Raw genomic sequence first — 18,291 nt, 5'->3', positions numbered from 1 at the left:
AATTTACCGGAAGCAAATAAAAAATAATTTTCTAGAAAACATAAAATAGCTGGGTCTGAGTGAACATATTTATAAAACCATGCAAAAATCTGCACTACTCTTGACGTCCAGATGTATATGAAAATTTTTGAGAGATGCTCCAACATACGATGTCACCTAGAACTCGATAATACGGAAAGCTTCCCACCACAGGTCAATCGTTTTGATACCGTAGGTAATTTTCTTCTAAGAGAGAGTGAGGCGCTATTGTCTCATTGAGACGCTGTATTGAGTATATGTATGAGAAAAACATTTTGTCTATAAAATAATATTTAAAACGAATATGGAATAACACAAAAAATAAAAGTTTTAAGTATAAAATATAAATAAGTTAGTACCTACCTAAATATACACTTTTAATCAAGAACCAAAAACAAATATTCCAAATTATAAATGGGCAATGCCTCATTACGAAAAAGCTTTTTAGTAGTGTGTTACGGATAATTTGATGATATAAAAAATAGTATTTAGGTATACTAGGTATGCGCCGATAACAAGTATTGAGACAGGAGAAATTAATGATAAATCTTTTTTAAAAAAGCTGCCAACTTTGGTTAAAAGCACATGACTTCTTAACGACGTTCTACACCTTCGGCAAAGAATTAAGGATTTTCATGAAATTTTAGTATGTTATAGTTTACTTAAAAAAACTAAGACTTGATTTTTTAAAAATTGTTTTACCGTGCCGTTTAATTACTATTAAGGGTCAAAGTTAAGTTTTAACATGGGCTCTTATGGGAATTCTTAAAAAGTTAATAACTTTTGACCCAAATTTACGATTTTTAATTATTTGTGCTTAAATGAAAGGTTTTTTTGTAAGGAATAACATATTAAAAAATGAGTATTGTTTACCGTACCATTTATTTTTAATTTATTTATTATAATTAATTCCGTAATTTATTCCGTAATTTCCGTAATTTATTATAATTTATTATTATAAAGTATTCAATACTGAAACATATGATTTGAGTATTCTGCTATAAATGCATTGTTACCAACTTTCGCTTGCATATAAGTTTCCCCCTTTTTCCTCTGAGAGGCATACCCCGGAACGAAGGTGTAGAACGTCGTTAAAACTGATTAGAGTTTAATGAAAGAATATTATGTTTTGGTACAAATAATCTACTAACAAGTTCCCGAGATAAGACAGCATATTTATTTTACCTGATTTATTTTAAGAAGAAGAAGACGAGAAGTGATTTATATTTAACTTTATTGCTGGTTAGTATATATGATAAATGAAACGTGACGTTTGACTGCTTCAAATATACAGTGTGGGCCAAAGAAAACAGTCCACCTAGACATATGGCAGTATTTATTAGATTTTAAGGAAATGAAGAAACAGGTTGATTTTTGATCTAAGGGGGACACATTTTTACGATACATACATCTGTCATTTGTCAACCCCCTCCCTTCCACTTCCCTCACCCCTGTGCGATCTTTGATATTCATATCATACCATAGGGGCTGATTCTATGTTTTTATAAAGGCGCTTTGCTACCGGGTCAATAAAAAAACTTAAACTTGAGCAAAAAAGTAAAAGGAATAAAATTATAGATAAACGAGGGCGCAAAGAGGTCTATTTTCCGATTCAATCCTTCATCTGGTCAGAGGGCCCTCGACTGCATTTATCACCCACACTGCGTACAAGTCTATATACAAAAAGTCTTACAATCTAGGCTGTTAACACCGGCAAACTCTCTTAACCGTGGCTGAGTAGCAACTCACTTCTTTCGCCTTTTTCAAAAACTACAAGGCTAGTTTTTGCAGTATTAAGCTCTTTCATATCGCGATAGAAAAGCAACAATGAATACAAAATCGTGTTGGACTGGCTGCCTTGGTAGGTTGGTAAATAATTTAAAAATAATAAAAATCCAACAACCCCTTATTTTTAAATAGGGAATAGGGGTCGTGTGCTAGCTCATTTTAGTGAAGTGAAATGTTATTCACTTCTCTATTGAGTAATATTAACATTGACATAATTATTTATACAGGGTGTCCAAGAAAAATTATTTTGAATTAAATTAATTGACACAAAAAGAAGAATGTATGTAAATTAATTAATTCAAAATACATTCTACTGCTGTCACAAAACAGAAAAAAAATAATTTGATAAATATAAATATTGCTTTTGGCTTAATTTCAATGTTCAACCTGCCACCCAACTGCCTCTTGGTAGGTTGAATATTGAATTTAAGCAACAAACAATGTTTATTTATCAAAAAACATTTTTTTTTCTGTATTCTGTCAGATGTAGAATGTATTTTAAGTTAAATAAATTACATACATTCTTCTCTTTGTGTCAATTATTTCAATTCAAAATAATTTTTCTTGGACACCCTGTATAAATAATTATGTCAATAAAATAAAAATGCATATTCTTGTTCTCATGATCATTTCTCAGTGCGTCATTAATTATGAGGTCACATACTGTATTGGGTGTGTCGAGACTTATTTCATGTAATTATTGACGAATCTGACAGATGCCAGAATCGTACTTCGCCATAGGTGAAAAGCTTGTGGAATTAAACTAATTAGTAATTTAGTAGATTTGATTTTTACACAATATGATAACATGTAGGTATTTTTTTATAATGGGGAATAAAATTAAAAAGTAAACAATATTGTTGATTAAATTTATACATATGGAAACATTAAAAAATGACACAAAACTATCCATAAACTGTGTTATTATCTTCTTCTCTAGGTGCTGTCTCCGCTTCAAAAGTTGGCAATCATCAGAGAGATCTTTATTTCTGAAACCGCGGCTCTAAATAATTCATTGTTATTACATCCAAACCAGTTCCTAAGGTTCTTCAGCCATGAGTTACGTCTCCTTACTATGGATCTTTTTTTGCATAATGACCTGGAGTATTAGATATACATCTCTCATCACATGTCCCATATATCTCAGTTTTCTTCTTATTTGTTAGTTCTTCTCGTTCCCTATGCGTAAGTCTCATTACCTCCACGTTGGCTATTCTATCTACTCATGAGATTTTTAGCACTCTTCGGTACATCTCGAATGTCTCTAGTCTCCTCACGCCAATGACTAACTTTTAACGAACTAAATTCTAAACCAAAACACAAAATAATGCACAAAAACGTTGTGAAACACAAGGGAAGTCGAATTCGAATTTCAAAATGACAGGTACACAAAATACTGACCTGAATAATAACCGTCACTTGACTCTTTGACACTTCTAAAAAATGGCCAAAATGGACGAAGTTTTCGTCAAATGTTCGTAATACGAGTATTTGATTGGCTAGAAAAAACGCGCATTCTAAATATCAACGAATCAAACGTAGGTTAGTAATAGACATCTTATGTATATAACCATTGTAATGCTGCATTATTTTTGTGTTTAATCACGAAGCTACCTCTTTTTCCGTCTCATCTAACTTAATGCATTAGAGAGAAATCGAAAAACTGTGACGCACTGAAAAATGATCATGAGAACAAGAATACCATTTTTTTGCAATGCGAGGCCAAAAATGTCTTAATTTTTACCAAGATTAGAGAAATTATGTCAATGTTAATATTACTGAATAGAAAATTGAATAACCTTTCAAATGAGCTAGCACACGACCTCTATTCCCTATTAAAAAAATAAGTGGTGGGGAAAGTGGAAAGGAGGGGTTTGACAAATGACAGATGTATGTATCGTAAAAAATTACTCCCCCTTAGATAAAAAATCGACCTGTTTCTTCATTTCCTTAAAATCCAATAAGTACTGCCAAATATCGAGGTGGACTTTCTTTGTTTGGCCTACACTGTATTTTATCAAAATTAATTTAAACTTACTTTTAAGTTCATCCATTGATGGAGCTTTTCCTCCATAATCACTGGGTAAAAGCTCTTGAGGGACAGCTTTAAACATATCGTCCAAGCTTTCGTGAACATAAATCTAAAAAATATGCCATTATAACTGCATCCTATAAAATTTTATGAAAATTTAATAATGCATTGAGTGGTGCTTGCAGTGTACCTATTGTTTATAGCACAATAAATAGAAGGACAATTTTATAAATACTCTTAGACCTTTCGCAAAAGTCTTATATACAGGGTGAGGCAGATAACTGGCCTATTAGAAATATCTCGAGAACTAAAGGCAACAGAATCATGAAAATTGGAATACAGGGGTTTTGAAGAATGATCTATTAAATGAAAATATTTTCATCTCTTTGCAACTTCCGGTTATACCGGAAGTTGCTTATAACTTCGTTTTTTTAAATGGGACACCCTGTATATTTTTACATTTTTGGATTCTTTTCGATGCCTTCTTTCTTAAAATATGAGGATTTGTAATGTTATACAGGGTATTTTAAAAGATAATTACGTTTTTTTATTAATTTGGTAGCAATGTTCACACCCTGTAGAATTGTAGTAGTTTGGCAATTAAAACTCTACTTACATTCAGATGATTTTTAATATGGTCTACTATTGTTAAGAATCATTAGTATAGCTAAATTTTTAATTTTAGTATACAGGGTTGGTGGAAACTCGGAATGAGTATTTTCTGAGTTTTATTAAATGGAACACCCTGTATTTTAGTATTGTAATGAAATGATATTTTATGGTACTTTTTTATTTCTTAAGCATTCCCTATAACTAACTGCTTTAATTTGTGCTTAATTGTTAGTCGCACCAACATTCTTAACTACGTAGGTATTTTGATAGCGAAACCATTATTGGTAATTTTAGGGGTCAGTCTGGATTAATATGTATTTATTTCTTAAAAATTTATTGTAATTGAATATTTTCACGGCCAACCTAATAAAATTTTACGTATTTTTTTTGCAATTAATGTTTAGATTTAATCACCAATAACTCACAAATTAAAGCAGTTAGGTATAGGGAATACTTATAAAATAAAAAAGTACTATCAAATACCATTTCATTGCAATACTAAAATACAGGGTGTTCTTTTTAAGAAAACTCAGAAAATATTCATTCCGAGTTTCGATCAACCCTGTATACTAAAATTTCAAAATAAGCTATACTAATAATTCTTAACAATAATAGACTATATTAGAAATCACTTGAACGTAAGCAGAGTTTTTAATGTCAAACTGTTACAATTCTACAGGGGGTGAATATTGCTACGAAATTAATAAAAAAACGTAAATATCTTTTAAAATACCCTGTATAGTATTACAAAATCTCATACTTTAAGAATAAAGATATTGAGGAGAATTCAAAAATGTAAAAATATACAGGGTGTCCCATTTAAAAAAACCAAGTTATAAGCAACTTCCGGTGTAACCGGAAGTTGCAAAGAGATGAAAATATTTTCATTTAATAGATCATTCCTCAAAACCCCTTCATTCCAATTTTCATGATTCTGTTACCTTTAGTTCTCGAGATATTTCTAATAGGCCAGTTATCTGCCTCACCCTATATAGCGTATAAATCCGCTCATATGAATTTGCACATGTTAAAATTTCTACATTCCACCGGGCGGCGTAGCGCAGGTGGTAGTGTGCTTGCCTCGCATGCCGGTGGTCCGGAGTTCAAATCCTACCGCCGCGCCGGCAAGAACAACTAGATATTTTTAAAATGTCTATAGGCCCCAGGTCGACTCAGCCTGAATAAAATGAGTACGTTGGGTAAAACCAGGGGTAATAATAGGCGGTTGAAGCGTAGCACTGGCCCTGTTACCTTCCTTGTATACCGTTGGCCCTAGATTAGACGGGAGACTATTATTATTATTATTATTATAAAATTTCTACAAAATAGATGGAGAGAGAACGTGAAGACTTGTCTAAAAGTATTTGGTGTTTAAAAATGAGTATATTTAATGATTTATAATAACATGAAATTATACCTACTAATAAGTATCATATATTATGTGAAACAAAATCAAAAATGGGAAAACTATAGGCCCTGGCCAAATACCATCACACTGACTGAAACTTATATGATGATATTGTCACAGAACTAACAAACTAACCCATAGTCGGGATAGCATTTTTTGACCTTGCATTACGAGCTGCCTCAAATTTTATTTTTCTAACCTTTTGGGGGGGGGGGTCAATAGTAGTGTAAATTTAAAATCTCGATGAATTCCGCCGTTGCGTTAGCCGCCATCTTGATTTTAAACGAGAACGGTTTTTGTTCAATATCTCTGTCATTTTCAACTTTTCCACAAAAATTATACAAATTAAAATTGTTGAGAATGTGATTTTATATAATTTGTTTTATTACAATCTTTTTCGTGTGGTTGATATTTTCCGAGTTATGGCGTAAAATAGTGCCAATTAGAGCATATTAAATTATCTCGTTTAATATTAGTTTTACAACAAAAATGTACCTATGTCTACAAAAATAAAGAGAAATAAATTTTATATAATTTTGATCTCTTTCGTTTTTTGGTAAAATCAATATTTAAGGTAGTACGTATGCGGTAAAGGCGCGAGCGTAAGACCTGATTGATTTTATAACAATTGTTTTTGTTCAATATCTACGCCATTTTCAACTTTTAGACAAAAATGGCCACATCTAAAATTGTTCCACATATGATTTCCTATAATTTCTTTTTAACAATTTTTTTTCGTGCGGTTGATATTTTCCGAATTAAGCGGGAAAATAGTAAAAAGGGGAGGGGGGAGAATAATTTTTGAACTGAATCTTGTTTCTGAGCTGTCCCAACTTTTATAATTCTGTCCTTTAGAGGAGGTCAATAGTAGTGCAAATTTAAAATCGCGACTGAATCGCGACGCCGTTGCGTTAGCCGAGCTATTGATTTTAAAGGAGATCCGTTGTTGCTTAACATCTCCGCCATTTTCAACTTTTTGACAAAAATAGTAATAGTAGTTTCGACTAAAATTGTTGGAAATGCTATTTCCTACAATTTCTTTTCCACAATGTTTTTAGGCGATCAATATGTTCCGAATTAAGGGGGAAATAGTAGAAGTAGAGGGGAAGCATAATTATTGAATTGTCTTATTTATTAAACTTTACAAGATAATTGTACATAAAGACATAAAGAGAATTATATTTTTACAATTTTTGAAACTTCCAATGAAACACCAACCAAACTACATAAAATACATAAAAGACATATTAGGTTTGTTCTAGCATCAGTTTTAAACGGTTTGAAACCATCAGCGAATAGTCGACCAGCGCGAGTAGAGAGGATAACACTTGTGACTGTATTATGTTTTCTCACTGACCAACTGTTTGCTGAGGGTTTCTGACTAGTTTGACTGTTTGCTAGAACAAACTTAATAATAACTTTTAAGTTCACTTAAGTTTATTCACTAGCGCGGGTTTGTTGGTTGAATTTGTCTGTCGATATTTTAAGTTTCATGTCACTAATACGTTTTTTATATCTCAACAATTTTTTGTTAAATTTTGGACCCTGTTGGGGGAATTTTCCATTCCTCCCCGTAGATCCTCCGCTGGTTCTCTCGAAAAATTAGGAAAGTAGGAAATCTCAATTGCAACAGTTTCAGTCCTTACACTTTTTGTGAAAAAGTTGAAAATGACCAAAATATTAAACAAAAACAATTGCTGTAAAACCATACGGGTCTTACGTTCGCGCTTTTACCGCATACGTACTACCTTAAATATTAATTTTAGCAAAAAAATGAAAGAAATCAATATTATGTAAAATTTAATTCTCTCTTTTTTCGTATAGATACATTTTTGTCGTAAAACTAATAATAAACGAGATACTTCAATAATTTATGCTCTAACTGTCACTGTTTTTCGCCATGACTCGGAAAATATCGACCGCACGAAAAAATTGTAATAAAAGAAATTATAGAAAATCACATTTTCAACCATTTTAGTTCCTATACTTTTTGTCTAAAAGTTGAAAATGGAGGAGATATTGAGCAAAAACTGTTCTCGTTTAAAATCAAGATGGCGGCGGCTAACGCAACGGCGGAATTTAGTCCAGATTTTAAATTTATACTACTACTGACCCCTCTAAAGATTAGACAAATAAAATTTGGGGCAGCTCGTAAAGCAAGGTCAGGCCTGTTAACTACCTCTAACCTCTAACCCAGCGATAATCGACCTTTTTCTTTCCTGGGCCACATAGTAGCTGCTATTGCCACAGCTTGCGGGCCGCAATCAAGATGAAGTTGTATACAGGGTGTTTCATTGGGAAATGGAAATACTTGAATGGTGAATAGAGGTAAATGAGGCGGTTTTAGACATACTAAATTTATTGATCCACCGACTTTATAACCGAGTTACAGGGTGTTTTATCGATTTTGCCCATTTCTTTCTGGACCCATAACTATAGAACCACCTTGTATATTTTTTTGATATTTTGTACAGATATGTCACATTTAGAACCCAAACCACCCAACTACTAATCACAAGAAAAAGCCAAGTCTGGATTAAACAAAATTATAAATCATTTGTGACCTTGACTTTGAAACAACATTTTGTATATTGAAATTTTTCCAAACCCGTTTGCACATTTGAAAAGAGCTTTAATGGAGCTCCCATTTTTGGCACACACAATTCAATGACTTTAATTTTGAAATTATGTCGAAATTTTTAGGAACTCATACTTTCAAAACAAAAATTTCGAAAACATTATTTTAAAATTAATGTCATTAAATTGCCTGCGCAAAAAAATGAAGCGAGCAATTAAATTTAGTTTTTATGCTCTTTTTAAACGTGCAGACGTATTTTGAAAATTTTAATATACAGGGTGTTGTTTCAAACTCACAATTATTATTTTTTTTTTGTTAATCCGGACGTGCATTTTTCTTGTGATTACTAAATGGGTCGTTGCAATGTAGTAAATAAGTATTGATTATTTGTAAAATGAGTATTTGTTCATTAACTTTTAATACCTTGCTTTTTAATCAGAGTTCTTAAAAATTTCAATATAATATTTAAAATTAAAATCGTTAAAAATGGCTCATGGTAATTTTTTAATTCTGGTGGGGTGTAGAATAGCATTATGTTGTTTTATATGCCATTAGAGTGAAAACTTAGTCTTTTTAAAGTCATTAAATTGTCTGCCTCACTCCCAAACACGCCTTAAACACATCGGCACACTATCAAATAATTAGAAAAAACACGTGAAATTTGACAAATAATTTGATCACAGGGCCCTTTAGTTAGTATTCGGGCTGCCTAAAAAACGCTAGAGGGCCGCATGCGGCCCGCGGGTTGCAGGTTGAGTATCACACTGCCTAACCCGACTGAACTAAACGTTTAAAACTACATGTACATATACGAAACTGGAATAATGCCACAAATTATTTGTAGTTGGTTAGAGTTAGTATAGTTAGAGTCTACATTTATCTCACTCACTAAAAAAATAAAGTCATCATGTAAGGACTCTATATAGTTATGTAATTATTCTTAATTTTATTAAACAGAAATTGGAAGAAACAATGGGAAACAAAGATTTCGGTTTCAAAGAAGAATTTGATATAAGGGACGCTTTGTTCTCAATGTCTCAATGCTAATATTATTACTACAAAGATCATGCGAAATACAGAAATCAATTTATTTTTGATTTATGGTTTTTGAAAAGGCGGTAGTATTTTTAATTCGTTTGTATAATACCAAGAATTATGTATTGTTTATGTAAATTGCTAGACGTATTTCGGTATTTGTTGTGAGTTGACTATGCACACCACTTTGCACCTAGAATATAGTGGGTTGCATAGGCATCAGGGGCTGGGGAGAGCTTGTCAATTCATTCAATATACAATTATAATAAAGATTGAACGTAGTTTTAGTTAAATAACATCCTTTCGTAATATAATGGATTAATTATAAACTATTGACCATCGTAACATGCAGGGATAGGAGAAACCTACCGGTTTAAACCTAAAACCGGTTTTTTTACTTCGCAATAACCGGTTTTACCGGTTGTTTTTTTGTCCCGGTTATAACCGGTTTTTTCTTTTTAAAGTAAAAAACCGGTTATTAGGTTTTTACGGTGATTAGGATTAGGTTAGGTATTATTTCGGATCCCAATCATAATTATTATTCTCAAGTAATTATTCCAAACAAAACCATAATTCAAATTTTATTTTATTTTATAAAATACAGAAGCAAACTGAAAGTGCAATCTCACATCAGCGAGAAACAATTATTAAGTTTTATTATAATATTTCCTTGAAAAGGTATTTGTAATCATAATATTTACATCAAAATTGATCTGGTTGAATTAGCATCATCAAACATCATCTATTTTTCACACTTAACTCTTGACATTGAACGTGGTTAAATGACTGTTTCTGATTACCAAAAATAATGCTCTGACTATGAATATCGAATTACTGATTACGAATACGAATCTCCAAGAATTTCGCTACGTTTTCAAAACGATACACTCATACAGGAAGTATTAAATATACCTATTCTACAAATATACAAACGTGTTAAAAGTAATACATGTTCTTTCGATATTACTAATTTTGATCATACTGATATCGAGTCGAATGGAGTATCGCAAACTAAAGTGTATTTATATAAATGTAACTTTGTAACCTATTGGATTAAAAAAACCGAAAACCGGTTTTTCCAAAAACCGTTTTTTTTTTGGCCGGTTATAACCGCCAGGTTAAACCGTAAGCGGAAAAAACCGGTATAACCGAAAACCGGTGTTTTGTCAAAAACCGCCATCCCTAAGTAACATGGCGCAGTTATAATCTAAAGAATTGAACCTACAAACCCAGGTAGAGGTACAAAATAACAATTTCTATAAAATCCTAAGTAGTAAAAGGAAATAAAAATGGAGATGCTAAAACAACCCAAGGCCATGTCTGTAAGTGGAGATACATATGGCAGTATATTGGAAGAAATTTAAAAATTAATTTGAACTGTATAGTATAGCAACCGGATGTAAGGAAAAATCTCAGCAGATTCAGGCAGCAGTTTTTCTTCATTGCATTGGAGAAGATGTCTTGACCATTTTGAATTGAGCTTGAATTTAACAGAAGCAGAAAAACAGAATTATGAGGTAATGATAGAAAAATTTGAGGAAGAATTTGTTCCACAGACTAATTTATCAGTAGAGTCACATAGATTCAATCGAAGAAAGCAGGAACCAGGTGAGAGTTTTGATTCTTTTTTAGGTGATTTAAGAAGACTAGCTTCAGGTTGTGATTTCGGTGCATTAAAAGACAGACTAATTAAAGATAGAATAGTCATAGGAATTAGAGACAAGAAAACAAAAGACAGGTTACTTCGAGAAACCAATCTATCACTAGCAAAAACAATTGAAATATGTAAAGCAGCGGAACAAACAGAGGAATACGTCCGCCAGTTAATGGACGAAACAAACACTTTAGAGGTAAGTGATGTGAGAAAAAGAAACTTAAACAGAAGTCAAGATAAACAACAACTTAATAATCAACAAAACACAAATTATCAGAGAGGAAACCAGAACGTAGCAAGAGGTTCCACAGCAAAATGTGGCAGATGTGGAAGGTCACATGTTTTTAATGCCTATCCTGCAATGGGAAAACAATCTACAAATTGCTATAAGTATAACCATTTTAATACATTTTGTTTTTATAAAAATAATGTTAATGCTATAGAATATAACAGTAATGAAATGTCTAATGAAGCTTGTAGTAGTAGGCAAGGGAAAGATAATGAATTTGTATTGGGGGCTGTAGAAATCAATATGTTGTGTGAAAACTGGTTTGAAGTGTTAAAACTAGCAGGATGTAATAAAATGGTGAAATTTAAATTAGATACAGGGGCTTAGGTAAATGTAATTCCCGAAAATATTTTTAATTGATTAAACATACATGTTGGTCTAAAAAAGGTAACTATTGGTATTAGTAATTATGGTGGTCAAAAGTTAGTTATGGTGGACTCTTGTGATCTAGAAGTTGAAAATAATAATAAAACCTATGTTCTGAATTTTGTAATTGTGAAAACCAATAATAAATCAGCTCCAATATTAGGTATTAAGAGTATTCAAGTTTTAAATTTAATTCAGAGGTGTAACATAAATGAAATAACTACTGCAGGGATTTTGGATGTATACGGTGAGTTATTTACAGGGATTGGGAAAATAAATAATGTTCCTTGTGAATTTAAGTTAAGGGATAATTATACACCAGCTATAGTACCTTGCAGAAAGGTACCATTTATACTAATGGAGCAACTTAAGAGTGACTTAGATAAAATAATCAATCAGAATATTATTGTAAAGTTACTGACCCAACAGAGTTTGTGACTCCTATAGTTTTGGTGAAAAAAGCTAATGGAATTAGAATTTGTTTGGATCCACAAAATTTAAATAATGCTTTAATGAGGGCCCAGTTTGAGTTACCTACATTTGAGGAGATAAGAAGTGATCTGGCGGGGTCTGAATGTTTTTCAATTTTAGATGTGAATAAAGGGTTCTGGTCTATAATTTTAACAGAAAATGCTTCATTTTTAACGACTTTTGGGACAACTTATGGAAGATACAGATTTTTAAGACTTCCTTATGGGGTAAAAGTGGCCCCAGAGGTATTTTATAGAACGTTTAGTGAGATATTTGAGGGCATAGATGGAATTAAAATTTATATTGATGAAATTTAGTCTATGCCAGGTCTAGGCAAGAACATGACATAATTTTACGACAAGTTTTAACAAGAGCAAAGGAAAAAGGGGTAAGGTTTAATAAAAATAATTGTAAGTTTCATGTAACTGAAGTAAAATATGTTGGTCATGTGTTATCTAAACATGGTATAGCAATTGATGATAGTAAAGTTGAAGCCATTAAGCAAATGCCTACACCAAAAAATGTCAAAGAACTTAGTCGTTTTCTGGGAATGCTAACTTACTTAGGAAAATTTATTTCAAATCTGTCAAATTTAACAGGTAATCTTAGAAAGTTGATGAAAAAGAATGTTCATTTTGATTGGCTGGAAGTTCATCAACAGGATTTTGAAACATTAAAAGAATTATTAGTACATACTCCAGTGTTACACTACTATAACAGAAATAAACCAATTGTATTATCAGTGGACAGTTCAAAGGACGATTTAGGAGCAGTCCTTTTACAGAATGGAGGTCCAGTAGCATATGCATCAAAATCTCTCACACCTACTCAACAAAATTATGCACATATTGAAAAGGAATGTTTGACAATTGTTTTTGGGTGTCAACGTTTTCATCAATATTTGTATGGTAAAGAGTTTATTGTGGAGAATGATCATCTACCTTTGGAGGCCATATTTAGAAAGCCACTCAATCAATGCCCTCTGAGATTACAAAGATTAAGGATTAATTTACAAAATTATGATTTTACTGTCAAATATAAACCAGGATCACAGTTATACCTGGCTGATGCCTTCAGGTGAGCTGATCGCGCTCAGGTGGTGATGATACTAATTTTGAAATTGTAGAGCAAGATATGCATTCACAAGTAGATTTAATCGATTACTATGAGATAAGTCCAAATAAATTTGAAAAAGTACATATTGAATCAGAACAGGATTTGGAATTAAGAGAGTTATCAAAACTGGTTAAATCAGGATGGCCATTAGAAAAGCATAAACTTCATGAAATGATAAAACCATATTGGAATTTTAAAAACCAAATATCAGAAATGAAAGGGGTACTGTTTAGAGGAGAACAAATCATAATTCCCAAAATTATGCGTAGGGAGATATCGGACAGGTTACATTACAACCATTGAGGAATTGAAAAAACTATTTTAAGAGCAAGAGACCATGTATTTTGGCCATTTATTAATAAAGAAATAACAGATCTGATAAAGAATTGTCCAGCTTGTTTAACTCATCAAAATTCCAATACGATAAAATGTTAATACCCAAATAAATTGCAAAAAGACCATGGGAAATAGTTGCTGTTAATTTTTTTTATTTTGGTAACAAACAGTATTTGTTACTTGTCGATAGTTTTTCAAAGTACCCAGAGGTAAGTTGTTTGCATGATAACACCACCAATGAAATTGTTATTCATAATCTTAGAGCAATTTTTGCAAGACATGGCAGGCCAGATGTTATCTTTTCGGATGGTGGTCCTCAGTTCACCAATGGGTACATTCAAAAGTTTTTTAAGGAATGGGAAATTATTCACAAAACTAGTTCACCTAGATACCCACAATCAAATGGGTTTATTGAAAGATATGTGCAAACCTACAAAAAGATGTTTAAAAAAATTTTGTTTGATCAAAAAGATATGTATGTTGTTTTATTAGAAATTCGTAATACACCTATAAGTCATTGTATACCATCTCCTGCAGAGCTGCTATTTGGCCGTAGGTTAAAAGGTTTTGTCACTGTAAGTGATGCACAGCTGCAGCCAAAATTTGATGTAGAGAATGTAGAACATGCCTTCAAAAGATGAAAAGTGAAAAATATTTCAATAAGACGGCTAAGCATTTACCATTGCTATCACCTAATGATAAGGTTATGGTGCAATTAAACTCAAGGAACTGGGAACCTGGGGCAATACTCGATGTTGATAAAAAGAGACCAAGATCATATGTAGTTAGGATTGATAGGAATGGTAAATGTTACAGTAGGAACCGAAAGTATTTACGCAAATTTACGAAAAATAATTTTGTATCAGATTCACTCTTTGATGAATTGCTGGAGGACTCCTTATCTAAAGGGGGCTCTCCAACTGTTCAAAACCAAGAACAGCTAACCATAGATAAGGAAGGACACGACAAATCTGAGTTAAAAAATGATCAGGTAGAACCAGATTTGGTTGAGGAAAGAGAACATATTGGAGGTGATCAATATGTAACGAGAAGTGGTAGGATGGTTAAAAAAAACCAAAATATTTGAAATATTATTGTCAATAATAACAATAAGTTTGATTAGGTTAGAAAGTATAAACATAAATATATTACATTTATTAAATATTTATATGGTAATTAATTATTAAGCAATTATATTTGTATTTAGAACTTAAGAGGGGAGATGTTGTGAGTTGACTATGCACACCACTTTGCACCTTAGAATATAGTGGGTTGCATAGGCATCAGGGGCTGGGGAGAGCTTGTCAATTCATTCAATAAACAACTATAAAAAAGAAAAAATGTATACACATTCTCAATTTCTTTGCAAAACGAAAATGCAGCAGCTGCATAATACTCTGGTTAAAGCGGAGAGTGCAGGAAGAGTCTATACCGGTTTCGGAGATCTTTTTTCCCCTTATCAGTAAACCCATATCCTCTTCTCTCCGCCTTAACCATTTACCATAGCTTGGGCCTTCCCGAATTGCAAAGAAAGAAATGTCACGGATGAACTAGGGCCATCTACCGAAAAACAAACTAAGTTATCAATCGAAGTAGCGCAGAAAACGACAATAAATATCGCCTCCGTAACACGAGATTGACAACAGGTGAAATACTTTCTTTGGTTACACCTCCTGAGACTTTCAAAATTTATAAATCATACAGGGTGCCGAGGAAATTAAGATGAGAGAATTTTAAATAATTCACAACTCATCTACTCAGCGTGGTAAAGCTCCAACAGGAAATTGAGAATGTTTATACATTTCTAAGTCGTTTACTCTTTTGTTTGAGTATTAAGGTATCTTTCTTGTTGGAGCTTTACCACGCTGAGTAGATGAGTTGTGAATTATTTAAAAGTCTCTCATCTTAATTTCCTCGGCACCCTGTATGATTTATAAATTTTGAAAGTCTCAGGAGGTATAACAAAAGAAAGTATTCCACCTGTTGTCAATCTGGTGGTACGGAGGCGATATTTATTGTCGTTTTCTGCGCTACTTCGATTGATAACTTAGTTTGTTTTTCGGTAGATGGCCCTAGTTCATCCGTGATATTTCTTTCTTTGCAATTCGGGAAGGCCCAAGCTATGGTAAATGGTTAAGGCGGAGAGAAGAGGATATGGGTTTACTGATAAGGGGAAAAAGATCTCCGAAACCGGTATAGACTCTTCCTGCACTCTCCGCTTTAACCAGAGTATTATGCAGCTGCTGCATTTTCATTTTGCAAAGAAATTGAGAATGTTTATACATTTTTAATTCGTTTACTCTTTTGTTTGAGTATTAAGGAATCTTTCTTGTTGGAGCTTTACCACGCTGAGTAGATGAGTTGTGAATTATTTAAAATTCTCTCATCTTAATTTCCTCGGCACCCTGTATGATTTATAAATTTTGAAAGTCTCAGAAGGTATAACCAATGAAAGTATTCCACCTGTTGTCAATCTGGTGGTACGGAGGCGATATTTATTGTCGTTTTCTGCGCTACTTCGATTGATAACTTAGTTTGTTAACTATAATAAAGATTGAATGTAGTTTTAGTTAAATAACTTCCTTTCGTAATATAATGGATTAATTGTAAACTATTGACCATCGTAACAGTATTCATTTGGTTTGTTCCAACCTGTCACATTACCGTTCTTGAATGGTTACGAGTATGCGCAGTAACACATTTTTCGTTACTGTGGATCCTCGTAACCATTCAGGAACGGTAATGTGACGGGTTGGAACAAACCTATAATCATAACATACAAGAGTCTCAAGCACTCGAGTATAAAAAATTATACTCGGTGATTGTTGGGCTATATATTTCAACGAGATCAATTATTACAGTTTTATGTTTTACGTAAATATTATGATCTAAATACCTATTTCCAAACAATAATAAACTTAATTGTTTCACGATGTGGCCCTTTGGTTCCGTTCTTTATTTGTTAAAATTTGAATTATGATTGTTTGGAATAATTACATACTTAGAATTTTATAATATCTGATTGGCATCGAAAATAGATAGAAATCTCTTCATTTTTTGTCTGAATGAATTACATATTTTGTCCAGAGGTAAATTTTCTGGTTTTTAAAAAAAGGGTTATAACCGTGCCTAAAAAACAACCGGTAAAACCGGTTATTACGAAGTAGAAAAATCGGTTTTAGGTTATAACCGGTAGGTTTTTCCCATCCCTATCACAGAGTGCTCAAAATATCATAGATTCAATTCAATTCAGCCTAAGTCTTAACCAGAATGGGTTAAGACGAAGGTTACTTGACGAAGATGATAAAAGAGAGATAACTTGTATATCTGTGGCATATAATGGTAGGTAGCAGATATTGAAAACTGCAGTTAATACTAAACAGAAAGATTGAGGGAACAATAGGAATTTGTAGGAAGAAATATTCATGACTGGCTTATCAGCAAATGAATTGTTACACGTTGCGCAAGATCGAGAACAGTATCGGCAAATTGTCAAGGAAGTCTGCCCACGCCTATTTGGGCAAAGTACTCAAATGAGAATCTATTCTGGCAAAGATGTAAACTCAGACAAAGAAAAAGGGGTGGCATTAATGTTAAATAAAGCATCGGCCCAAGCATTGGTGGAGTGGGAGAATGTCTCTGAGAGAATTATATGGGGAAGATTTCAAAGCAAATTTAGAAACTTAATAATAATTAATGTGTATGCTCCAACAAATCAACAAGAAGATGAAACAAAGGAAGAGTTCTACTACCAGATGTATATGTTGCTAGCAAAAATACAAAAAACATATAAACGGGATATAAAAATCGTTTTGGGGGATTGGAACGCCAAAGTAGGATCTAATAATAATGGAAAGGAACATGTAATGGGGATTCATGGCATGGGAGAAAGGAATGACAATGGCACGAGATTAATAGAACTTTGCTCGACAAACGATATGATGATTGGGGGAACATTATTCCAACATAAAGATATCCATAAAACAACATGGACGTCACCAGGAGGAAAATTTAAGAACCAAATTGACCACATTCTTATTGAAAAGAAGTGGAAAAATTCCTTACAAGACGTGAGAGCAATGAGAGTAGCCGACTGTGCATCAGACCACGAATTATTGAGAGCAAAAATAAAAGTTAGCCTCAAGGCTAATTATAAATCAAACAAAAAATAGAGAAAATTCAATACAAATAAATTAAGAGACTCTAGCATAACAAACAAATACCAACAAACGTTGGAGAGGCATGTGGGGAACTTGGAACAAGTAGGAAAATCTAGCATTGAAGGTATATGGGAAATATATAAAAACGCGTACATGGAAGCAGGGAAAGAGATATTAGGGTGCAAGGAGAAAGCTGATCAACCATGGATAACGCTGGACACTAAAACAAAAATCAAGGAAAGAAGAGCAATCAAAACTGAATTGATCAAAACAACAAACCCGATAAAACAAAAAGAAATTCAGGAAAAATACACAGAAAAAAATAAAGAAGTTAAAAAACAAGCCAGAACAGATAAAAGGCTGTATATGGAACAAATGGCAGAAAAAGCAGAGGAAGCAGCGATAATACATGACACAAGGACAGTTTA

The 18,291-nt window shown here is 32.7% G+C and overlaps 1 protein-coding gene across 1 annotated transcript in view; it reads right to left on the bottom strand.

Annotated features, from left to right (window-relative positions):
- LOC126888088 (alpha-tocopherol transfer protein-like) overlaps positions 1-18,291 on the bottom strand; it is a 104,191-nt gene that overhangs the window by 12,175 nt on the left and 73,725 nt on the right. The window contains exon 6 of the mRNA XM_050656110.1: positions 3,845-3,947. Coding sequence (XP_050512067.1) covers positions 3,845-3,947 — 103 coding nt within the window. The remainder of the gene's footprint in view (positions 1-3,844; positions 3,948-18,291) is intronic.

Source organism: Diabrotica virgifera, chromosome 7 (assembly GCF_917563875.1).
Source record: "Diabrotica virgifera virgifera chromosome 7, PGI_DIABVI_V3a".
NCBI lineage: Eukaryota > Metazoa > Arthropoda > Insecta > Coleoptera > Chrysomelidae > Diabrotica > Diabrotica virgifera.
This window is presented reverse-complemented; position numbering and strand designations above follow the sequence as displayed.